The sequence below is a fragment of the Peromyscus leucopus genome, chromosome 7 (assembly GCF_004664715.2).
Source record: "Peromyscus leucopus breed LL Stock chromosome 7, UCI_PerLeu_2.1, whole genome shotgun sequence".
In the NCBI taxonomy this organism is placed as follows: Eukaryota; Metazoa; Chordata; class Mammalia; order Rodentia; family Cricetidae; genus Peromyscus; species Peromyscus leucopus.
The window spans coordinates 9,505,483-9,528,785 of record NC_051069.1 but is presented as its reverse complement, the minus strand read 5'-3'; the positions used below and the strand labels follow the sequence as shown (position 1 = coordinate 9,528,785).

Here is a 23,303-nt window from a genome sequence, read left to right as displayed (position 1 = left end):
CAAACAGTAACCCTGTGAGACTCACATGAGTGTGGATGGGAGAAGCTGATAACGGCATCAGCATTCCAACAACTAAAAGAACCTGTGACACAGACACTGTGAAACGTTCAAGGGACATTTCAGTCCCAATGAAAGGATTTCTAGCCCAGCTTTATGGTTAAAGACAAGCGTAAGGGAGTAAACAAGAATATTTAGTGGGAGAATTCTCCAAGAGAGTTCTGTAGTTAGAGGGGACTGATGGCCGCTTCTGAGTGGGGATGAACTAACACCACTAAACCACACATTAACAATGCTTACAAAGCAAGGTGTGCTGGAGCATGCTCTTAATCCTAGTACTCAGAAGGTGGAGGCAGGTGCATCTCTGTGAGGTCCAGGCCATCCTGATCTACATAATAAGTTCCAAGTCAGCCAGAGCTACACAGTGAGACCATGTCTGAAGAAAAAAAAAATTGTATAAAATAGTAATGATGATGATAAATTTTATATTTCAACATGATTAAAAATGTTTTGAAACAACAGCAGCATAATTTCAGCTTGTAATCTTCCCTTGGGGAAATGGACAAGTTATTTCTACTTTCCTGTACACTCCTCCTTTTTTTTATATTTGCATTACAATTTTACAGATGATTAAAATTTTAACATCTGTATTGGAGGTGCAGCTCAGGAGCTCTGGGCCCTGGGTTCAATTCTAGCATCATCATGGTAAAACTTAATTTCAGACCAACAATTCACATTATTAAATTGTCTGAGGGAAAAATAATCTAGAAGATGAATGTACATTCTCTTAGTTTGCTTTTTGTTTTTTAATTTTTTTTTTTTTTTTGAGACATGGTCACACACTGTGGTTTATACTGGCCATCAGCTCACCATTAGCCCATGCTGACCTCAAACTCTTAACAATCCTCCTGCCCCAGCATCCCAAGGACTGTGATTACTAAAGGTTTTTGTTGTTGTTGTTGTTGTTGTTGTTTGGTAGACAAGACCTCATAATGCATTTCTGGCTAGCCTGAAATTCACAGAGATCCACTTGCCTCTGCCTCCTGAGTATTGCAATTGAAGGCACGTGATGCCAAGCCTGGCTTAAGTTCTTAAAGAACTATGTTTTGGGAGAAGACTCACATCCTAGTTGTACCTCAGGGGTCAGAAGCCCCAGGAAAGGACTCACATCTGGCTGTACTCGAGGACCCAAATCCTGGGTGGACGACTAGATCAGATGACTTGAAGGATCTCTTAACTCCTGGTTCAATTCTATGCCAAGGCAGCATCAATACACAAGGACGTGCAAGGTTCACGGGAAACCAATCAGAATACAAATTAATTCTTTTATAACCCCAATTATTTTTAATATTACAATATCTATGGTAAAAACAGAAGCACAATGCGGCATGGGGCTGGTGTGTGTGCAAGAAAGCTCTGTTACCCTGAAGGCTTTCTTATGGAGGATGAATTTGTTAATTCCTAGTGGAATATTTTTCATACACCACTGCAGACTATTAAGTGCCACATATTACATTATGTAGTTTAAACTTTGCACTGCCGTGAGAGGGACTTCCCTGTCGAGAGAACTGTTTTTTTTTTTTTTATGCTTAGCATTTTTTAATATGAAAATGAACACTCCTTTAGGGTAAGATCACTACAACTGGAATTTGGGAGAGTCTTCTAACTTAACATATTCATCAATGTGTATAGAAATGCTCTCAGGGGAACAGGGTGAGGAGAGAGGGAAACACGAGAGGAAGAAGGTTTTTTTAATAACAGTGTCAACACAGGGCAGAGCAATGGTATTTATAAGGTTTGGTTTCCACTGGGCATAACTGTAAACAGGGAAGGGACCAGCACAAGGTGAGAACAAGTTTCAAAAATAATAATAATAAGTAATGGTGTTAAAGAGCAAAGAAAAACATGTGCTAAACTTCAGGCCTGTAAAAAGGCACGCTTGCTAATGGTGAACTAGCAACCACTTACCCCGGGGAGATGCAGACTCGGAAATATTAAAAAGGCAATATAAATGCATTTTCAGGCAATTCCCGAGAAAATAGAAGTTGCCTTGCAGATTCTGGTGTCAAATACGGAAATAAAATCCAAGCAGTGGTGGACACGAGGTACTTGGCTCTCAGCACTTGGCCAAGTGGACAGAAAGTTTACACAGAATGACTACTCACTTGTAGACTGTGCCTCCGTTGCCATGACCAAGGGTGTCTCGATACCGTATGTCTTGTTCATTCATCTCCACAGGAAAGAAAGAAAACAAAAAGGGTGTCATGCTGCGGATGGAAATGTCAAGGGAAGCAACTCTGGGCCATAAACAACAAGCAGGCTGGGTCATTCCAAGTTCAGCCGCAAGAACGAGAGGATCAATACGACATTTGCTGTCCAATTTATAAAAGACGATACCAAGGGACAAAGTGATGGAAAGTTTAATGACAATTTGTTTGCCTGGGTCATTTCATTAAAGTTTGATAAAAGGTGTCAAAATGGAATGATATAACATAGCTCAGAAGGGTCAGGTCAGAGACACTGATAGGAAAGTGGTCTCCAGCATGGCATAGAACTAATGCCAAGCAGGGACACACAGGACCAAAGCCAAGCTTGGTATGATCTCACACACCAACAAGCACTCGTGTACGCGCACACACACACACACACACACACACACACACACACACACACAGCAATTTATGCATGCTGTGTAAATAAATCAGCCCCTGAAAACTCCTTGGGTGACCCTATAATTAACACTGAGCAAACTGAATAATGTTTATCATTTTCCTCAAGTGGAAAGAGGTTTGCTTTGCAAATGAGAAGTTAGTACACAGCAATAGCTGGATAGAAATCATATTATGCTGATTGGTAAATGCCAAATCGCATACCAACATCTCAATGTCTACAGGGAACACACAGCACGTGTGTGATATCAACTAATGTCATTCCTATAACTTAATATACAAGACAGCATGCATGTTTTCTAAGGTTCTACGAAACTTACACCAAAAACACCACTCTTGTTTGTAATCATGAATGGCAGGTAAATTATGTTGGCACCCACAAAGTAATGCTTTCAAGTCTTTAAGGGACTCTCTAAATAATCATTTATCAAATAGCTTTAAGGCTAGTCAGACTCCATTTGATATACTCAGTAATTCTTTAGGCACTGGTACAGTTACATAAAAATTAACTGCCAACTTTATTCACAAAGTAGATTTAATAAAGGTATTGTTTTCCATATAGCTAAAGCTTGGGAAAGTAAGCCCTGAAAAAAAAAAATCAATTTCCAGGGAATTGCACTGCCTTGCATTGGGCAGAAAATGGATGGAGTGCTTAATTCAATATCACTTGGAAAATAATAGTTTGCTTTTGGACCATTATTATAGTAAAGCTTTAAATATTTGCTCTGCTCTGAACTCCCACCTACTGAATAAAGCAGGGCTGCATTTATCAAGGGAAATAGTTTTCTCCTATACATTTCTGCGGCTGAAGCTTCCAAGAGAAGACTGTGATAATTAAGTATGTGGGACAAGCAAAAGCGACAGCCTCCTTGCCAAGCCCTTTTGCCAATTCCTAAAGAGTATCGACAGACTCATGTGTGAGGGTCAATTCAGCACCAGATTTAATTGTTGTACAACCTGATTGATGCAATTTACAATCAGCTAATTGCTATATTTAAGGTCAGTGGAAAAACACTGGCAGACAAGTCAGAAAAATTGCCAACTGCTTCCCCATTCCAGGAAAATTCTGTTCTTCATGACCTTTAAACTACTAATGTAATAAAATGATATTTTACCCTGTAGAAAAGATGTGGCATGAAGGCAAGAAAGCCACATTACTCTGGACTTAAATGACACCTTTTCCAACAGCACTGAGAACAGCAGCCCAGGAAGTGACCTGAGCTGTTAAGCGAGCAGGACGGCCACTTGCTCCGCTGTGATTGATGAAGGGTTCATAAGCAGTGGTGTCTACTGGCAGGTATGAACAGCTACCCAGCCAATTCCCTGGGAGCATTTCTCTAGGTAATCTAAACATGCCTCCAACAACCTAATTTGCACCATTAACTTGCCTAACGAGATACATTCTCACTGTGGCTCGAAGTAAATTTCTAGGAGAGAGAAATGTCACTTAGTCAGGTGCACAAACTCTGAATTGGTGGCACTAAGGTCGAAGGGCAGTTGGGATGGAGCACAGAGAGTCTGGGATCTGGGAGGAATAACATTTGTGAGCAAGTCCTTCCCACCGGCAAAGGGCGAGATATGGGTATCTCTGACCATCCACACTCACGATCCCAAGAGAGTACTCCCAAAAGAGGAGTGGCTAGTATTCCCACGTGTCAACTTCATCAAGAATGATAGGTTTGCAACATCGGGGGAGGGACTTCGAGACTCAAGAGGAAGGCTGGTGAGACATCGAGGGGAAACAAAACCTGTTGTTACACGTGTTCCTGAGTGCGTGCTACAAATTAAGATGAAATTATGGAATCCCCCAGATACTGAGGAAGATTATGCAAGAGCATAAACATAGAAGAGGTTCTGAATTGTAGTTACTTTAAAAGACTCCATCCATAATAAATGATCAAAGAGGCTCTATGCTGTTTCAAGGTTTGCAAGGCCTTTTCTCAGCCAATGAGCAGGGATAGGATTTTTGTAATATTAAGAAATAACAATAGCCAGAGAGATGGTTCAATGGTCAAGAACACTTGCTGCTCTTGCAGAGGACATGGATTCTGTTCCCAGCACCCACACTGGGAGGTCCACAACTGCTTGTAACTCCAGTTCCAGAAGAATCTGATGCTCTCTTCTAGCCACTGTGGGTACTGCATACAAACAGTCTACATACAGACAAGCAGGCATACACACATAAAAAATAAACAAATAAATAAAACTGACAGGCAGGGTGGCACGCTCCTTTAATCCTAGCACTAGTTAGGCAGAGGCAAGAGGGTCACTGTGAGTTTGAGGCCAGCCTGGTCTACACAGTGAGTTAGAGGCTATCCAGAGCTATACAGTGAGACCCCATCTCAATAAATAAATAATTTAATAATATGTACATATCTCTATCAGATTCCTTTTCTGTTTGTTTATGAGTTTTCTATGTTTTTATAGCATATGAATATTTCTCATGTTTTTTGTTGTTTTTTTGGTTTTTTTGTTTTTTGTTTTTTGTTTTTTTTTCGAGACAGGGTTTCTCTGTGTAGCTTTGGTGCCTGTCCTGGATCTCGCTCTGTAGACCAGGCTGGTCTTGACCTTACAGAGATAACTGGCTCTGCCTCCTGAGTGCTGGGATTAAAAGTGTGCACCACCACCGCCTGGCTATTTCTCATGATTTTAAAAGTATGGGCTCCATTTGCTTCTTTTATGAGACAGGGTCTTGAAGTCCTATGGTCAAGTAATTTTTTCTTTCCTGGTCTCAGTCTCCTGAGTTTGGGACTACAGGTACATGGCTATTGTATCGTATCATATCACATCATATCTTTTCATATCATCTTATAAAAACAAAAGCTTATTAAAGCAGAGCTCATGAACTGAATTTCAAAAATACTGAGGATTTCACATGATATAAAACTATAAAAAACAGCTAGTAGCATTTTTGTCATTTATAATTAGATAAGCACATTAAATCAACCTTTCAAAATGAAGCACTGGAATCATGTTTACTAAGACATGGAGGTAGAATTTATAAACCTATGGATCAATTCATGTGACTACTACAGTGAGGACATACAAACAACGGTTCTATAGCATGTTAAGACCATTTAACCGAGTTCATGAGGTTATATAACTTGTTGATAAACACACCAGTTCAGCATCACCCACCAACAATCTGTCTTGGGTGTGGGATGGGGGAACACTTCTTTCCAATAATCAATGTGCACAGACAGGCAGTCACTGACCAAAAGGTTCTCAGAGGTTAAAAGCAATTTTCAAAATAAATAAATTTCATTTATTTCTAAGAAAATAAATTTAAAAAGCCAAACACTTAGCTCAGGTGCCAGGGAGGTGGCTGGGTTGGTAAATGCTTGTTATGGAAGCATGTGGACTTGAGTTCATATCCTCAGTACCCACATAAAAATGGGGCGTGGATGCATACACCTCCTGCAGCCCCAGAGCCAGGAGAGGCAGGAGGATCTCCACAGTTTGTTAGCCAGCAAGCTAACCAAAATCGTGAGCTCTAAGTTCCATGAAAGACCCAGTCTCAAGAAATAAAGTGGGCAGCACTAGAGGAGGACACTCACGGTCAATCTCTGATGGCCATGTGTGCACATACTGGCTTGTACATACATGCATGAGCTACTATCAGTACACACCACCCACCGCCACACCCCACAGAGCTTTCCAAGCTATAAAGATGTGAGACTGTTTCTTTACTTAATAAAGATGCCAGTGTTGCCTTATAGTTGATTTTCCTTGTTTTAACTTTAAAAAGCAAGTAAGAAGCAAAACAACAGCCGTGAGGGGAGGGGAAGGACAGCCGCAGGAGTTACATATCCACCAACATGAAAGCAGATGACTGGCAGCGCCTCTGTTCTGTTCACCGAGAAGAAGGGCCAAGAAAGCAGTGGAGACAGCAGCCACCACTGAGGGCAGGCTACGTGTGGGCCGGAAGAGGGGTTCTGCTGCTCTGAGTCACACTCGGCCTCATTTCTGCCTCCCTCTTCACGAGGGAGCTAAGATCCCACCATTTAGAACTGGAGTTTCACATGCTGGTGCTGACTGAGTTTTTTAAGGTAGCTGTTACAGCTGTGGAAGCAACAGAAGTGTGGCAGGAAAGGAGCTGGCTGTAGGGTGACTTCCCAGAGGGTTTACCTGGACTTACAAAGACAGTAAATATAGTCAATCTCGCTACAAAATCAAAAACAAAAGGAAGAGACCACTTTAGAGACACAGAGGTAAACGTCACAGGTCCATGGAGTGACGACTATTTTTTTTTTTTTTAAATCCTTTGAATTGACCCTCGGGCTCTTTCCAGTCATTTTCAAACTCAGGGCCAACATTAGACAGACAAAGCCATGCTGGACCTTTAGTAGAGGAAAGCACACTCCAAAAATCCTGCGGCAAGTCTGATTCGCAGCTCCCAATAAAACAGGCCCCAAACATCTTTTGATTTACTGACTGAGCTGGAAACTGGAATCCTCCACTACAGAGTGGTAACAGGAAAAAAAAAAAAAAAACAGCTCCATTCTGAAGACTAAAGGTAAATTTGCAAAGTGAGCCTTGATTTAACATATTAATGAAATTAATGGGGACAATGAAACGGAATTCAATTATGGATTAGCAAAGAATATGTTCTTTGTTTATTGTCTGACTGTGTTAAGAAGAATAAGTATATCGTTTATAAATCATTAAAATAAAAATGCTCAATTAATCCTACTTTATACGTAAAGGCCTGACAGAACCAAGTCCTAGCATGAGACCTTTACTTCACAAATCGAAGCAATAATGGTTTCAGAAGGCGTCACACTCTATGAGCAGACAATTGGGGAGATTTAGTAAATCCCACTTTATAGAGCAGAGACTAATCGGAAAACACAAGCCAGTCAAATGTTTCTTATGAACTGTTGACACTCTATCAATGCTGAATCAATTGGTGGCATTTACTCTGAGTGACAGAAAAGAAATAAATATTTATATCACATAACCTATATCAATGAACCCAGGCAGAAAGCTATTTCTAACCTGTCAATATTTGATTATCTTGAAGAATCATGTCCCTTTCTGTTAATGATTAATATGAATTCCTTATGAAATCTAAGTGGAGGCTAGTGGAAAGGCAAATCATTATTAATGCTTGAAAGCTTAAACCACTAAAATAAAACTACACTCAAGTGTTCAAGTATCGTTAAATGTGACTTACATCTTCCATATCCAATGGTGTCAGCGTTCAGCCCTGCGATTTACGGACGCCCACACCATCTGCATTACTTCACCACAACGCACTCTCACCCTCAGTCCGTCACTCCCCGGCACCAACAGAGGACTTAGTACAAGTCGGTGTTTTGAAAGCACATGGAGGGGCAGCACTCCCACCTCCCATTGTTATTTATTTATTTATTTTTGAGCAAAAGTAAGCATAAGATAAGCTTATCTTTAAAAATAAAAAAGAAAGAAACTGCCACACTGTTTACTGTGGGGCTAGCATATTCCCAGGAGAAAGCAATAAACAATATTTAAGTGTCAAAACCATTGCTGAGCCAATCTCCCACTGCAGAGACCCTCATAACTGACCCTACTATGATATTTGTGGGGCTGTGTTTTTTGTCAAAACATTAGGGGCATTTCAGAATGCTGGTGTGTGTGTGTGTGTGTGTGTGTGTGTGTGTGTGTGTGTGTGTGTGTGTGTATGTGTGTGTGTATGTGTGTGCTATGAAAAGGAAGTGGTTTTCATTTTGGAAAGAAGACTGTATGACAGGCTATTTTCCATTGCCTAGGTTGAATAAATGTAGTTAAAACTTCTTAATTTATGTCTATTTTGAAATATATTTTCCAGCTGAAGAACACGAGTGACTTGTACATAAATTACAATTAGTAATGAAAATGCAAGCACGCTGAAGATATATAAACGCCTGGGCACAGCACTCTGGTTTTTGTTCATGCTGGATCTGCACACATATCAGGTGCAGACCTTGCTCTAAACCAATCCAAGGCAAAAGTAGTAAGTAAATGCAATCTAACATTTGGAGGCTGAGGGTGTGGCTCTGGCGTAGAATGTGCGAGGCGCCGGGTTTGGCACCTAGCATAGTCTATCTCAGAATTTGAGACTACTAGGATTAGACAGACACACAAACACCACCAGGCCAGATTCTCTTCCACTGTATGTGAAGCATTTAATGACTCGAGTTTAAGCACACTGGCTGAGAGGCTGTGAGAACCAGATCAACTCAATTTTTTTGTAGCTATTCAAAAGACTGTGTGCCAAACTTGCAGAAGTACTTCTGCACGTGACACGCACACAGTGTCACAGGTGGTATTAGGGGACAAGTGTGAGGATCCCGCTTTGTCCTCTTGACACGCTCCACTACAAGTCCTTGATTCACGAAATGGCAACAAGGCTTGGAGAGGTCGGTGTGCGGAGTCGGCACTGAATAAGCATCGGAGATAATTAAGATCTCAGCCTTCGGAACACGGCGGAAGTGAGGAGCAGTTAGGAAAATCAATAAGAGTCTTTTATTTGCAGTGACACAGATGTCTCGGTCAATAGAGCCTAATAGGCAGGCTTGATCGCAACGGACAGGCGCTGCCTGCAAGGCCATCAAAGGGTCTGTGCAGCAACACACATTAAAACGCATTTATGTTGCTGCTTGAGGAATTGCAGCCCCTGTAGGTAGCTTCATTTACCAGTGAATGTTTAAAAGCACTATACTTTTTCAGAAGTGTCCATTTACTTGAATCAAAATTAGTGAAAAATAAGTGGCCTGCAGGCCCGTTTGTCCTTCCTGGCCGGGGTAGGTCATTCAGTTTCAGATGGCCCTTCGACAAGGCAGACCAAGGTTCCCTGAAGCCCAGCCTGGCTTCAGTCCCCACCAAAGCTAGTGCTGGTCTCCGGACAAAAGAGGAGCTAAGGCTGGAATGTAACAGTCTTCCCCCTTTGTCCCCAAAGATAATGAAAGAAACAGTCACTTCAGAACACAGGGCCCTGTCAACAACCCGCCGGTTGATGACTTGTGCAGAACTGATTAACTTTTTTAAACTGAGGTGGCAGTGGGGGGTGTGCACAGTGCCTCAATCTGCTGGGAGTGAAACCCATTAGCTCAGGTTGGAAACCATGCTGCAGATTGTTCTGCCAATCAAATTAGGCTGTGGCATTCATTTATGACAAGAAGAAACGCGCACTCTTCATCACTTAATACTTAGTATGGCTACACTCTGGACAGCAACAGAGTACTATTCTGATGTTTAGTCTGCAGCAATACTTACCTGGCCATTGGCCAGTATCTTTTTCAGTTCAGCCGAGGACTTCTTCAAGCTGCAAAGAGAAGAAGATACTGTCAGCGGCAAGGTCACCAACTCTCGACGCCACTGCAGATTCTAGACCGGGGCTGAGGATGCGGCTCAGGCGGCAGACACTACTCGGCCGCATGCACCAGGCCCTGCACTGACCCTCAAAAAGAGGGAAACAGAGAGAGCTGGCACACACCTATAATCCCAAGAAGCAAGCGGAGCAGCAGTTCAAGATCATCCTCAGCTACATAAGAAGTGTGAGGCCAGCCTAGGCTGTATGAGAACTTGACTAATAATTAATAATAATAAATCTTGACTAAAATATGCCTTTGTTTGAGGCATAGACTATGCTCCCTTTCCCTGTATATGGTTTTTGCTGTTGTTTTTAAGAATGCCAAAGGAATCAAGGAGGAGTGAAGCCCCATGTGTCTAGGAAGCAGACTATGTAGCTATCCACATGATTTCTGGGCTTCACACCTGATACACACAACACTGAAGACGTGCACCCTGGGACTATTCTCCAGCAGCAAAGATTACAGAACTCTAAACTACAGACGGATTACACTCAGGTCTCTTCTTACAGATAAGAGTTATTACTCACTCGGCTTTCTGGAAACAGATACACAGTAGCCATTGTCAGCAGCTCCCTTGGAATGTCAATTCCTCTCTCTATAAAATAGGCAGCATATCCGCATTATCGGTAACCAGCCAAATGAAACATTACCAAACAGCACTGTCTTGTACACCACAGGCTGCCTTCTCTTCTCTTTGCTTTCCTAGGAAATGCAGCTTCCACGATTATTTAGTGATTATTAAAATGTCCTCTGAACACATATGGCTATTTGCAACCTGGTAAGACAGAGTGCATCTCACAGGCCCTGACCTCAGTACTTAGAACAGTGGGGCCTGGTGTCATGCTGAAGTTTGTTGGGGGCATGCTCTCCACAGAGATTGTGGGATACCCACCTCCTTCGTTTGCCTTTCTCTGCTTCCCTCACCAGGAAGTGGCCAGTTCCACGTGGTCCCACTACGGAATGCTGCCCTAGCATCAGGCAGAAATCAGTGGGACCTAACTGTGCATTGAAACTGTCTATACTGTGGACCACAATTAACCTTTCTTCTTTATTAGCTGATTACCTCCGGCATTTTTTCCGTAGCAGAAGGTAACACATCATGTCAACATTTCTGCAGATAAATTTAGTCAAAGTGCTTAAGAAAGAGGGATGGCTGTATGAAGTTCTCAAGGTTTCTAACAGGTTAAACCTCTACACAATCACCCCACTAAGGAACAAGGGGTATTAAATGGCACCTCCCAGGCTGGAAAGAAAGCTCAGTGGTTAAGAGCACTGGCTGCTCTTTCAAGGTAACTGGGTTTGGTTCCCAGCACCCACATGGTGGTTCACAACCATCTGAAACTTCAGTTCTAGGAGCTCTGACACCCTCTTCTGGCCTCTGCAGGCTCTGCATGAACATGATGCACAGACTTATCACACATGAGGTCCAAACACTTGCACACAAACAAGTAATCTTAAAAAAAAAACAAAACCCTACTATTCTCTTTGAAATGTAGAGCTGACCAGCTTTATCATCAACTGCCCACACTATGCTTCCTGCCAGATAAACTCCCCCTTCTGGTTTTTACCAGTGTGGATCTTCCTCTACACTCTTGTCTGAGACTGGAAGCTCCCTGAGAACAGAGACCTCAAATCATTCTAGTATGCTCCGCCCCCTCCTTGCCCCTTAAACAGCAGGTGCTAAATGTTCAAGAAATGGTGGTCAACATTACTCTGTGACAGGTGTAGTGGTAACAGGGAAAGACATAAAGGTCTAAATATACCAGGAAGCAAACTGGATCAGGACCTAACCTGAACCACATTGGTATTCCACCTGACACTTTTAGTACATAAAACTGGAGATGACCTCAGACCTCAAGCTAGGCCTTCAGTTGATAATCATTCTCTCTCACCATTCCTTAAAATTCTTCTGTGGTGCAACACAGACTACTAGGCCTCAGTTCTTGCTTTTTGTTTGTTTGTTTGTTTGTTTGCTTGTTTGTTTGTTTTTTCGAGACAGGGTTTCTCTGTGTAGTTTTGGTGCCTGTCCTGGATCTTGTTCTGTAGACCAGGCTGACCTTGAACTCGCAGAGATCCGCCTGGCTCTGTTTCCCGAGTGCTAGGATTAAAGGTGTGTGCCACCACTGCCTAGCCAGTTCCTGTTTTTTAAAAACCGTCTAAGATACACCTTCACCTAAGGATTCTAGGTTAATAACGTCCTCCAGAGTGCAATCAGCTAGAAAAATAGTCGAGAATTTTGTAGGCTGGAACAAAAGCTACAGCATATACCAAAAAAATGAGCAACTGCCTCAAAACCAGTCCAATTACCAACATGGTCATGGCAGTTCCACTTAGAGTGCTGAGCAATGCCAGGCACCGCCGCAGGGCTACGGCACATTCTCCTGAGTTAGCCCTCAGGAACTTACAGAGATCTTGTCCAAATTCAGATTATCACTTCCACTTACACACATTTGTCTGAGAAATATTTAAATCTCTGGGGGGTGGGGGTATTTATTTATTTATTTTTTTTTTATTTGTTTGGCTTTCCGAGACAGGGTTTCTCTGTGTAGCTTTGCGCCTTTCCTGGATCTCGCTCTGTAGACCAGGCTGGCCTCGAACTCACAAAGATCCTCCTGCCTCTGCCTCCTGAGTGCTGGGATTAAAGGTGTGCGCCACCACTGCCTGGCCTAAATCTTTGTATTCCCCAAAATGACTCTCAATTTGGCAATTCTGGTTATTCTAAAGATGTAAATAATCAAACAAAGGCTCCACTGTGTTCTCTCCACAGACAGTCCATTATGTCATAAACTTAAATAATAGCACATTCATGGCATTTACAAAATGCCCTTCATCCAAGCAACAAATGTGACTTCTTAACAAAGCTCCATCAATCTTACACTAGCAGTGGATGGACGGAGAGCTTAATCATCCTAATTTTACAGGAGAAGGCCACGCAGTTTAGAAAGGCCTTGGCAGAGGAACTTGAATTCAGTAACTATGACCTAGGAAGACCATGTGGGTTGACAAGCTTAGTCTAACAAATGACCATTCACCTATGCCAAAAGACAACTTATTCTTTAAAAGTAACAGAGGGAACACTGATTCCATTTGCATGCCCGTATCTGTACGTGTCAGTCTAGTTTTAAAAAGGGTAGGAGGAGCAGCACTTAGAGGTAGAGTATATGTTTAGCATGGGCAAGGTCTCAGGCTCAGGTCTTAGCATGAAAAAACAAAAAGTTCCATCCAGTAAATTTGTTCTGGACTCTGATTATTCAACATTTCATTTCTGTTTATAAAAACTTGAGTTACCAAATCCCCTTTTAAAATGTTATAAAATGTCATTACACTAATTGTAAGCTGGCTATAACACCCGAGGAAGGACCCTGAGCTATCCAAAGTGTTAAAGAATAAAAGCACAGGGCTAAGGGCAAGAGATGTGGCTCAGGGGTTAAGGGCACTGGCTGTTTATGCCTAGGACCCAGGTTCCACTCCCAACATCCACAAAGAGGCCCAGAACCACCTGTAGCTCCAGTTCCAGGGCATCTGAGGCCCTCTTCTGGGCTCCACAGGCATTGTATAGATATGGTACACATGCATGCCTGCAGGCACAGTGCCCATACAGTTTTTATTAAGGTAGAGTTGGACATGGTTGCTCATATCTATAATCCTAGCACTTAGAAGACTGAGATAGGAAGACTGCTGTGATTTCAAGGTCAATGTTGGTTACATGGTGAGTTCTAGGCTGTCTGGTCTATAGTGCGAGATGCTGTCTCAGAAACTAAAAAGAAAAATCACAAAGAAATTAGAAGGACTAGAAATGATGTCATAAAAACAGAGTAAGTTGGGAGAACTCAGTCGGAGGGAGAAGTGGAAGTAGACATAAGCAGACACAGCCACCTACTCTCTCATCCTAGCAAGCACTCGGGTGCCACACCTCAGACCAGGGCTTGCAGCGGGCACACTGTTGTCACTGTCCTCCTAGAGAACTGACGCTACTGGGGACCAAGATGACGGTGCTCCGATGTGCTCACTGCTATGGTCAAAAGAAGTGGGGGTGGGGGTGGGGTACAGGGTCCACACAGGGCACCTGCTATTGCTTGGCAGGTGGGTAGTGGTGACAGGGATCCACACAGGGTACCTGCGACAGCCTGGCAGGTGGGTGGTGACGGGGTCCACACAGGGCACCTGCTATCACTTGGTGGGTAGATGGTGATCAAGAATAGTGATCAGAAGATAGTTTGGTTCTCAGATAGTCAAGATTAGCCAGATTGAAGAAGGTGAGGAAGAAAAGAATGAGGTAGCAACAGACAGATGTGCAGGCTCAGTAGTGACAGGGTGAGAACCACGTGCTCACCAGCAAGGCTGAAGTGCACAGAGCACGTCTATGCAAACAATACCCCTCAAGAGCCACGGAGGTCTCACTTCATCCTTAAGTAGGAAATGGTGCCTCAGAACTGTGTCTTAGGGTTCCAGTTTGGAGCTGGTTTATTCTTGAATGGTCCACCTTAGAGTGTCAATGTTGAAGGTGTGGACTTTGAAAAGATTCTAGTGAGAGATGAATATGTAAGTTGGAGGTGTGTCCTCAAAAGGGATTGCAGAACCCAGTCTCACTCTGAATGAGGAGGGGCAGTCACAAGGAGTCATCACCAAGACCTGTCCTGGGCCATTGGGCCTTCAATGCCCCAAACTGTGAGGTAGGTAAACTTTTTATCTCAACACAATGAACTATCTCGGGTATTCCATTACAGTAAAGAGCTGACTAATACAATCAGCAAGGTTGTCTCAGCTAAGGTAGAGAAGACAGACAGCGGACTGTGGAGATTTCCCTGGAGCATCTGTGCAGCCACAGGGATGCTACAAGTGGGCAGGGGCAGAGCTCCTAGGAAGGTTCAGGCTGCTGGAAGGATGTGGTACGAGAAAGAAGACTGTATGAAGAGCTCAGCTGAAAGAGGGAACAGTTGTGTTCTGGGGACAAAACTCCGTCTTTACGAGTGGGCGCTGAAGAGCGGCAAATCCCAGCTTAGAAAGAAAGAGCCTCTTAAGATGGACGGGAACGAAAACAAAGGGGCAGCCTTGGCCCAGAAGTGCATCCCTAGCCTGGATGTTGGGAAGAGCCTGGGTGTCCGTTTGGCAAAGCACCGGAGTATCAAAGGAGAGCAAGGTAGGCTGGCGCTTCCCTCCTCCTGCTCCCACAGGCAGAGTATCTACCAACGCTGCCAGGCTGGCTTGCCCTCTGCTCCCACAGCCCTCTCTGGCTCTCCAGGCCAGGAAGGGAAAGGAAAGGCCCGCTGGTCAGTCCGGGCCCCACGTGACCTGGCTGCTGTCTGCAGCCTTGCCTCCCACCCCTGTGTTGCTCTCCCCCAACTTCTCACACACACACCCTGCCCTGACCCAGCGCCTCTCCTCACGCTCCAGCCAAAAATCCCACTTACAAACATGCCAGCTCTGCCAGGCGGCGGGGGGGGGGGGGGGGCGGCGGGGGCGGGGGCTCACGCCTTTAATCCCAGCACTCCGGAGGCAGAGGCAGGTGGATCTCTGTGAGTTCGAGGCTAGCTTGGGCTACAGAGTGAGTTCCAGGAAAGGCGCAAAGCTACACGGAGAAACCCTGTCTCGAAAAAACAAAAGCAAAAGCAAAAGCAAAAACAAAGATGCCAGCTCTTTCCCCTCAGGGCCTTGCATGTCCCTCTAGCTCTATATATATAAATTTGGTCCTCCGTGTGCATCAGGTCTAGATGGAAACCTCACTTTCCCCAAGGAGCCAGCTCTGAGTACACAGTTTAAATGGAAACATACTCCTGTCTAGTGTTTCTCTCTGCACACATGTGCTACGTTCACAACACTATTGCCACGTCATATTCCTAGGACAGCAACTAAGGAATAAGAGGCATTCAATAAATACCTGCTGGTTAGTTATCAACCTGGGGCACAGAACACGGCCAATGTAGGGTAACATATTAAAAACACCCGTAGGACTTTTTCAATTAACATTCTTCCCATGACAGGAATCCTTCCTATGCTTACTGTCTAGGAGACTGCCTGCCATATCTACCCCCACATGAAGATGCCAGGATGAAACCGGGAGATAACCAGGTGGTGAAGCTTCGTCCGATCCCAGAGTCTCACAACACTTCACAAAGAGACGTGACAGTTTGTTTTACCCCAAGCTAATCCTCACTTGCGGCAACAATGATGTGGAAGACTGGAAGTAACTCTGCGTCTCTGATCTGAAATCTTTGCAGTTCCACCTGGCTTTTTATGCCATAACGAAAGTGTAACCTAAAACACCGGGGAAAACCTTGTCCTGCCCCAGGGCTCACGTGCCATTTGTGTGCACACCATCTTTTCTGGAACCAGTGGTACCAGTGAAAGGTTCTACCTTCCTGGAGCTCTGTGAACAAGGAGTCCTCTGCCCACATGCCTCTACTCTGCAGGGCCATGACTCACATGTCCAGGCAGTGTCTGGCAGGGCCAAGCCCTCTGTGGAGAAGCAAACATCGGCCCCACATGACCAGGCAGGTGACATGCTGGTGACTAGCTGGCTAACTGCACTCTAAGGTGGAACCAGCTGTTCAAGGAGACACCAACTGTCAGAGCCCTGTGTCCTCAGCCGGAAGCTTAGTGGGTGGATACTGACACCAGAGTAAAGAATCATTGAAGCAGCTTAGGGGAGGGACCTGGTGGAGGGGCTCTTAGGCCAGTTGGGACTGTGGAGATGGTGTGGTGGTACACACCAGTAATCCTAGCACTTGGGGGGATGACGCAAGGGGATTACCACATGTTTGAGGTCTACCTGGGCTACATTGCAAGACTCTCAAAAATTAAAGAAAAACATACAGGTTAGAGAGATGCCCAGTGGTTAAGAGTACTTACTGCTCCTTCAGAGAACCCAGGTTTGGTTCCCAGAGCCCAGGTGAAGGCTCACAACCATCTGTAACTCCAGTTCTAGGGCCTCCAACCACCTCTTCTGGCCTCAGTGGGTACTGGGCACACATGTGTTGCAGTTTCATACATACACACACTCATGCATATAAAAGAAAATGATTACATTTTTAAGAGAAAATAAAAGAGTGGGCAGGATCACAGGAGCAGGGGTCTCTCTGTGGCTTCCGTAATCAAGATGCAAGCACCCCTACAGATGTGCCCACCATGAGGAGAGTGGCCAACAAGGAGCCCTCACACAGCCTGTGCCAGGCCAGCTGGACTTACAGCTTCCAAAACGGTGAGCCAGAGTCAAATCAGAACCCACAGCCTCAGACCCAAGACTGTGGGTAAAGGAGGACAGAAAGGCAAGAGGGGAAAGCAGAAGCCTGACTGCATCTCAGCCCATAAAAGGCTGTGCACACACTGACTAGAGCCCAGAGGCCAGGGACCTTCAGTGCAGGATGGAAGAAGGGTTTTCTGGTTCTGTCCGCTTTTCAGTCACCGTGGTGACTCTGCAATCCAGAGCAACCACCTTCCAGCATCGCCCCACAGTGAGGAATGGGGTGTTTACTAGCAGACTAACTGGACACATGGACAAAATGTCCCAAGTCACCCCCCTTTGACCGGAGTACCGCCATAGTGTGGCAGTTAAGTTCAGGCACATAAGAAGACTTTGAAAGGCTTAAGATCTGCCCCAGTGTGGGGTGACGCCAGCATGAATTAACAAAAATGATCTTCCTGTTACAGTAGCTTTAATCTCCTGGACAACCAAAGATGCCATTAATGAGCAGCACTGCGGTCAAGTTAAATGTCACCATTTGACTCTTTCCCTGCCTGTCTGGTGAAGAGGCCAGCAGATAATAACACTGTCAAAAGATGGACAAGCAAGACGGACGGGGTAAGTTTTACACAGCCTGTAACTGCACCAAGACTTGAGACAGGCACAGAACAGTCTACACAATTTGGAGACTCAGGCAAAACTACTCTAGAATCAAAATGAATGGTGTAACATGTCAATTCTACCTTTTGTATCTTCATTCATTCACTCATTCACTCATTCATTCATTGTGTATGGGTGTGTGAGGCAAAGGTGTCTGTTTGTGTGGGCGTGTATACATATTTGTGCACATGCGGAAGCCTGAGGTTCATATATGGTATCTTCCTCAATGGCTCACAGTCTTATATTTTATGATAGGGTCTCTTATTGAACCTGCGGCTCATGGACTCAGCTAGGGTGGCTGGCCAGTGAGCTCCCGAGAGCTACCTGGCTACACCTCCCCAGAACTGGAGACTCAGATGTGTGCTGCCACATCTGGATTTTACATGGGGGCTGAGGATCCGAACTCAGACCCTCACGCTTGCCTGGCAGGCACTTTATCTTCTGGCCACCGGCCACCTCATCTACCTCTAATTTCAGCTTTCTACGTTGTCTTTTTTCTCTTCAGCCAATATGCAGAGGGCTATCTGGCTAGTCCACTCTCTTCACAGCCACGTACACTTTTTTACCTTACAGAACAGACACGTATTGACCAAGCCCCTTCCCAGCCCTCCCCCAACCCCGGAGAGAGGAAAGCAGCAGGGTGCACTTCCTGTGTTTGTCCTCACCTATTGCTTGGAAGTGAGTCTGAGACCACAGGGCTGGTATGTTGAGACGGTCCAGCCCGCGTATTCACCTATAAGTAGAGAGAGAAGTTTGATCAGTCTTGTGTTCTGAGGACACAGTTCTAATTAACCTATAATTCACCACACAATGTCTCATCTCACTATGAAGGTTAATTAGCTTGTTGCTAGACAGACCCACGGTTGGAGTGTATTCAGTATATAGGTTACAGAACTGTACAATCCATATATTACATAATCCCCTCTCCGTGACATTATTCAAATACTTAAATAGTGCTGTAAGAAAGAGAAACCGAGGGGCGAAAACCTCAGCTCACTATCTAGAACAATAGAGATGCGGGATGCCCATGAAGGCGCATTAAGCGTGTGTCTGGGGGTTAGTAGCAAACCTCAGGCTGCCACCCCCTTCCAGCTCTACAACTGCTTCTCATTCAGTAGAAAATGAGGTCCAAGTAATTAATTATAAAACACTTGAGCCTAATAAAATAGCCAGCTTTTCTTTCATATGTGAAGCCTTGAGCAGAAATCCAGAATTTAAAACACACAGAACAATGAAAAGGCATTAACTAGATATGTGTTTCAAACATAAATATGTCGAGAGAAGAGGAAGGGCACCCTGTGTGCAATATGTTTATGTGCTTAATTAATCACCGAAATGAAGTCCATGTTCTCACTCAATGAATCTTTGTAGAGAACAGACCCCAGGATCATCCTGGAGAAACTGACCAACAAAACAATTCCAAATGACTGAAAAAATACAGCGCCAAAGGCCCAGGATCCAAGTACACACACAGCGTAAGCAAATACAGATGTCGCCCTTCCACTCCACCACTCAAACACAGAGAAAAAAGATTGCTTGTCAGAGCTTGAGAAAGTGCAGTTTTATTTGACATTTCAATAAGTGGAACACAGCATTACAAATCCATCTAACTTTACTGAAACAATTATTGAAATTCGTACCTTCAGGCCATGTATGTTCCGTTCCCCAGGAGGCTTGCAGGCTGAAACAGTAATTGACTAAATTGTAGAACACATCAGGGCCATTTACAAATTTGCTCAAAATGAATCGTTTAAAAAGAAATGAGGGTGACACCAAAATTAGCAGAGAGAAATGATTGAAAAGTGGCCCCCAAGACCCAAGGTGGGAATTACGAACCGGGTTCCTAACTGGCAGGAGTGCGCATTTCTAAATGCAGAGAGCTTTCTGACACCACTTCCTAGGAAATTCCAATTTCTGCTTAAAACATAGCCAAATCACGTTAGCTGTGCTAAAATGATGGGACTCCTCCCGTGGCTCAGATTTCTGCAGTCTTCCCTCACTCCACTGAACTGCATGAGGATGTGCAGTAGAAGGATGTGCAAAACAGCGGTCTCTGCTTTTGCTGCTCTGAAGGTGTTGGGGAGGGTGGGGAAAGGGTCCTTGAATGCCAAAAAAAATTGGTATAGATTCTAAGATGGAATATGCAAGTCTGGGTATGTTCAAATTTTGTGTAGCCATAAGCAATCAGATTCACTAAAACACAGATATACAACTTAATGAGGTTTCTTGGTATCTGCTCCTATTTAGCTCTGAAGATAATGTAGGGACAGGGAAAATGACAGGGATTTCCCAGCACCACCCTGGGCGACAAGTGAGACACTTCTAACCCCACAGATGCTTCTTCATCACGTTTAAAACACAAAGCGTTCTAGCCATGTTTTAGACCGATTCCGTTCAAATACCAGAATGCCTTACAACGGGTGGGAAGGGGCTGTCAATTCTGACTGATTGCTTAGGAAAGGGTGGATTTGATTTTTTTTTCTTTCTCTGTTTGTGACAATAGAAATCGAGCTGCTTAAGAAGACATGCATGATAATTACAAGGTGTAGGTTAGTTTTACTCGGGGATTTGAATAAATTTGAATTTATTATTTTATTAGGACTGGAGAGATGGTTCAGTGGTTAAGAGCACTGGCTGCTCTTCCGGAGGACCCAGGTTTGATTCCCAGCACCCACGTGGTGGTTCACAACCATTTCTAACCCCAGAGGTTCCAAGGCATCCAACACCTATTTTGACTTTCTCCAGTTCCCATACACACATGGTCAGGCACATACTCAGGTACACAAATACACATAAAATGAAATAAATATAGTTCTAAAAATGAATTTATTAAGTTATTCCAAAATATTATCCCAAAAATATCTCAACACGAACAAATGTTTTTATTTTTTCTCTAAATGCATAAGATATTTAATTCATTAAGACTCCAAATCTCTCTTTAAAATGCAAAATAACTCTTTGAACAAAACAACAGCTGCATACATCTGCTCCCCAGCTCTTGGAGGACCCGCAGTATTCCCTCAGACTGTTGTCTCTGCAGGAAAAAGGGTGGTGAGCCAAGGACTAAGCGAGACCCCAGCCATCTTCTCTAACTGTAAGCCTGCTTGCTTCTCAACCGCCTCTTCAAACCTTTTGATTAGAAATCTAAACAGCCATGCTGCACTCAAAAGCCTAGCAACCTCATATATCCTGAAGTTAAAAAGGCAGTTCCTGTAATGCTAGCCAATTTTCATACTTATTAATATTTAACACAGCTCTGAGCCACAGGGAAGACTTGGCCCTGAACTAGGAGTGTAATACTATTCAAGACACCAGTGCTACTTGGAGTGAGGAGAATGTGTGGTTCGAGTCAAATCACTATCTCCTGTCCTGCCAACCTGCTCAGTCTAAAGATTCTTCTTCACATGGGGCCTAGGCACAGAGCCTGTAGGGCTTGAGACCCTCTGACCACCCAGGAAGGTCAAGGGAACTCCTGCCATGCCCACATTCTAAGTGTACATTGTCCTAGCATGCACCTCTGCTGCTGTGATAGACACCACGACCAAAAGCAACCAGGAGAGGAAACAGTCTGTTGAGCATACAGGTTACAGTCCATCATCAGAAGAGGCCAAGGCAGAGACCCAGAGGAACGGAAGCAGAAGTCAGAAGGGCTGTCAACTGACTTGCTTCCAGACTCACATGTCTGCATAGACCTTTCTTCTACAACCCAGGATAGTCCACCCAGGGCTGGAAATCCAGAAAATGCCCACAGACATGCCAGTCTGACGGAGATAATTCTTCAATTCAGGTCCCCTCTTCCCAGGGATCTCTAGTTTGTGTCAAGTTAGTGTATAAGTTACAACAAAATGTAACCAGAACAAATATACATTTCATCACCCCACTCATCAGCAGTGAGGTAGTCAAGCAGCAAAACACAGGACAACAAAAAGAACCAAAGACCCAAATTACAGCACAGAAAAGAACCCCAGAAAGAACCCCAGAAAGGCGATGACGTCACATTTTGGAATTCTCAGTGTGGCTTGGTGAGACTACGTTTAATATGCATTAAGCATGAAGGGGCTTCTGGAGACAGCAGCATCTCACAGTTTTGTCTTTACACCACCCTCTTCGCCCCACTCTTACACTAGACCCTCCAAACTGCCCTCACGCACCTCACTGGTACCTGAAGTTAGATGCCTTTCCCCAGAAACAAACCGTAATCTAAGCCAACTTCTCACTCAGAGTACACTAAACACTTAGGAGCTGTGTGGCTCTCCCTCTGGTTACTTCACCCCTCTGAACCTCAACAGCCCACAGGACAGAAGCAGTAAACCCTACCTGTAAAGCTGCTGGGAGAGCAGGGGGCTCTGCATAGGAATGGCAACCCCACGAGGCTGCCCATACAGTGGGAGGGAATTCAGCTAAAAGGTTTCCCATGGAGAGAAGGAAGCAGTTTATTGAAAAGAAAAGCCCTCCAGCCTGGTGACTAGGTGCTCAGGGATCTGAACCTGGCTTTGCCATAACAGAGCTCAGGAGCAACTGATCGAGATTGTCGGCCTGTGAAACACTATTCCTTTTGGAGGAAATAATTTTTAAATCTGCCCTAATTCTGCAGTCACTGAGAAAACCAGGAAATAATCCGTGTCGTCATCAGGGGCCATCTACAAAGAAACAGCAGTCTCCCCGTTTGCCTGTTCAGTCAAGCACCACAGAATCCAATCCATCATACTTTTCTTTGGGATGACCACTGAGCTTAAGAAGCACAGTTTTATCCCCTCACTTAGCCCTTCATTAAGTTCTTACTAATAATGAAATAAGCCCCCTGGTTCCACTGCCCACACAAACGCCCAAAGAGGAATATTGCACTTGAACCCGATCTCCTTCCTGGCTGGCCAAGCCAGCTGCCTTTGGAGACCATCTCTGCAGACAGAACCCACTGGTTAATCGAGCCCTTCAAACTTCTGAGTGTTACAGGTAATGAAAGTCTAGAATGTTTAATTGGAAAACTCATACCATGATTATCTGTACAGTTAAAGAAGGTGAGTTTAACTTTTAATTATTTCAATTAAGCTATTTCTAGAAGAGTTACTTAGAGGGTTTCCTGGTCTGTTCCATTAGTTAAAAAACATGGGTTTCAAGTGGGACAAAAATAACAGTTAAAAATGGACTGGATTATATAACTAAGTTACTCTTTGCATCGTTATTCAAATTTTTATAGGTCTTTACACAACAGAAAAATCATAGCTAACATAAGGCTGGCCCGACCCAACCTAAGAGAGACTCCCACTAAGACTCACCCTCGTCCACTCAGGTATTGGAGATTTAATCAACTGCCACTGAAGAAGATGCCCCATTAATTAGAAAACACCTCCCTAACCCAGGACAAACATCAAGCACTTCCCAAAGCTCTGTCCTAGAATTCCCACTTTTCAGAGCTTCCACCCTAGCTCCCATCTCAATGGCAGCTTTGACCATCACCATGAG

At 44.2% G+C, this 23,303-nt stretch overlaps 1 protein-coding gene across 3 annotated transcripts in view; it reads right to left on the bottom strand.

Annotated features, from left to right (window-relative positions):
• Nucleotides 1–23,303, bottom strand: part of Map2k5 (mitogen-activated protein kinase kinase 5) — a 233,270-nt gene that overhangs the window by 174,127 nt on the left and 35,840 nt on the right. For all 3 annotated transcript variants that reach the window (XM_028867040.2, XM_037207420.1, XM_037207421.1), the window contains exons 5-8: nucleotides 19,481–19,521; nucleotides 18,506–18,573; nucleotides 9,903–9,951; nucleotides 2,163–2,227 (exon numbers count right to left, since the gene is read on the bottom strand). In XM_028867040.2, coding sequence (XP_028722873.1) covers nucleotides 2,163–2,227; nucleotides 9,903–9,951; nucleotides 18,506–18,573; nucleotides 19,481–19,521 — 223 coding nt within the window. The remainder of the gene's footprint in view (nucleotides 1–2,162; nucleotides 2,228–9,902; nucleotides 9,952–18,505; nucleotides 18,574–19,480; nucleotides 19,522–23,303) is intronic.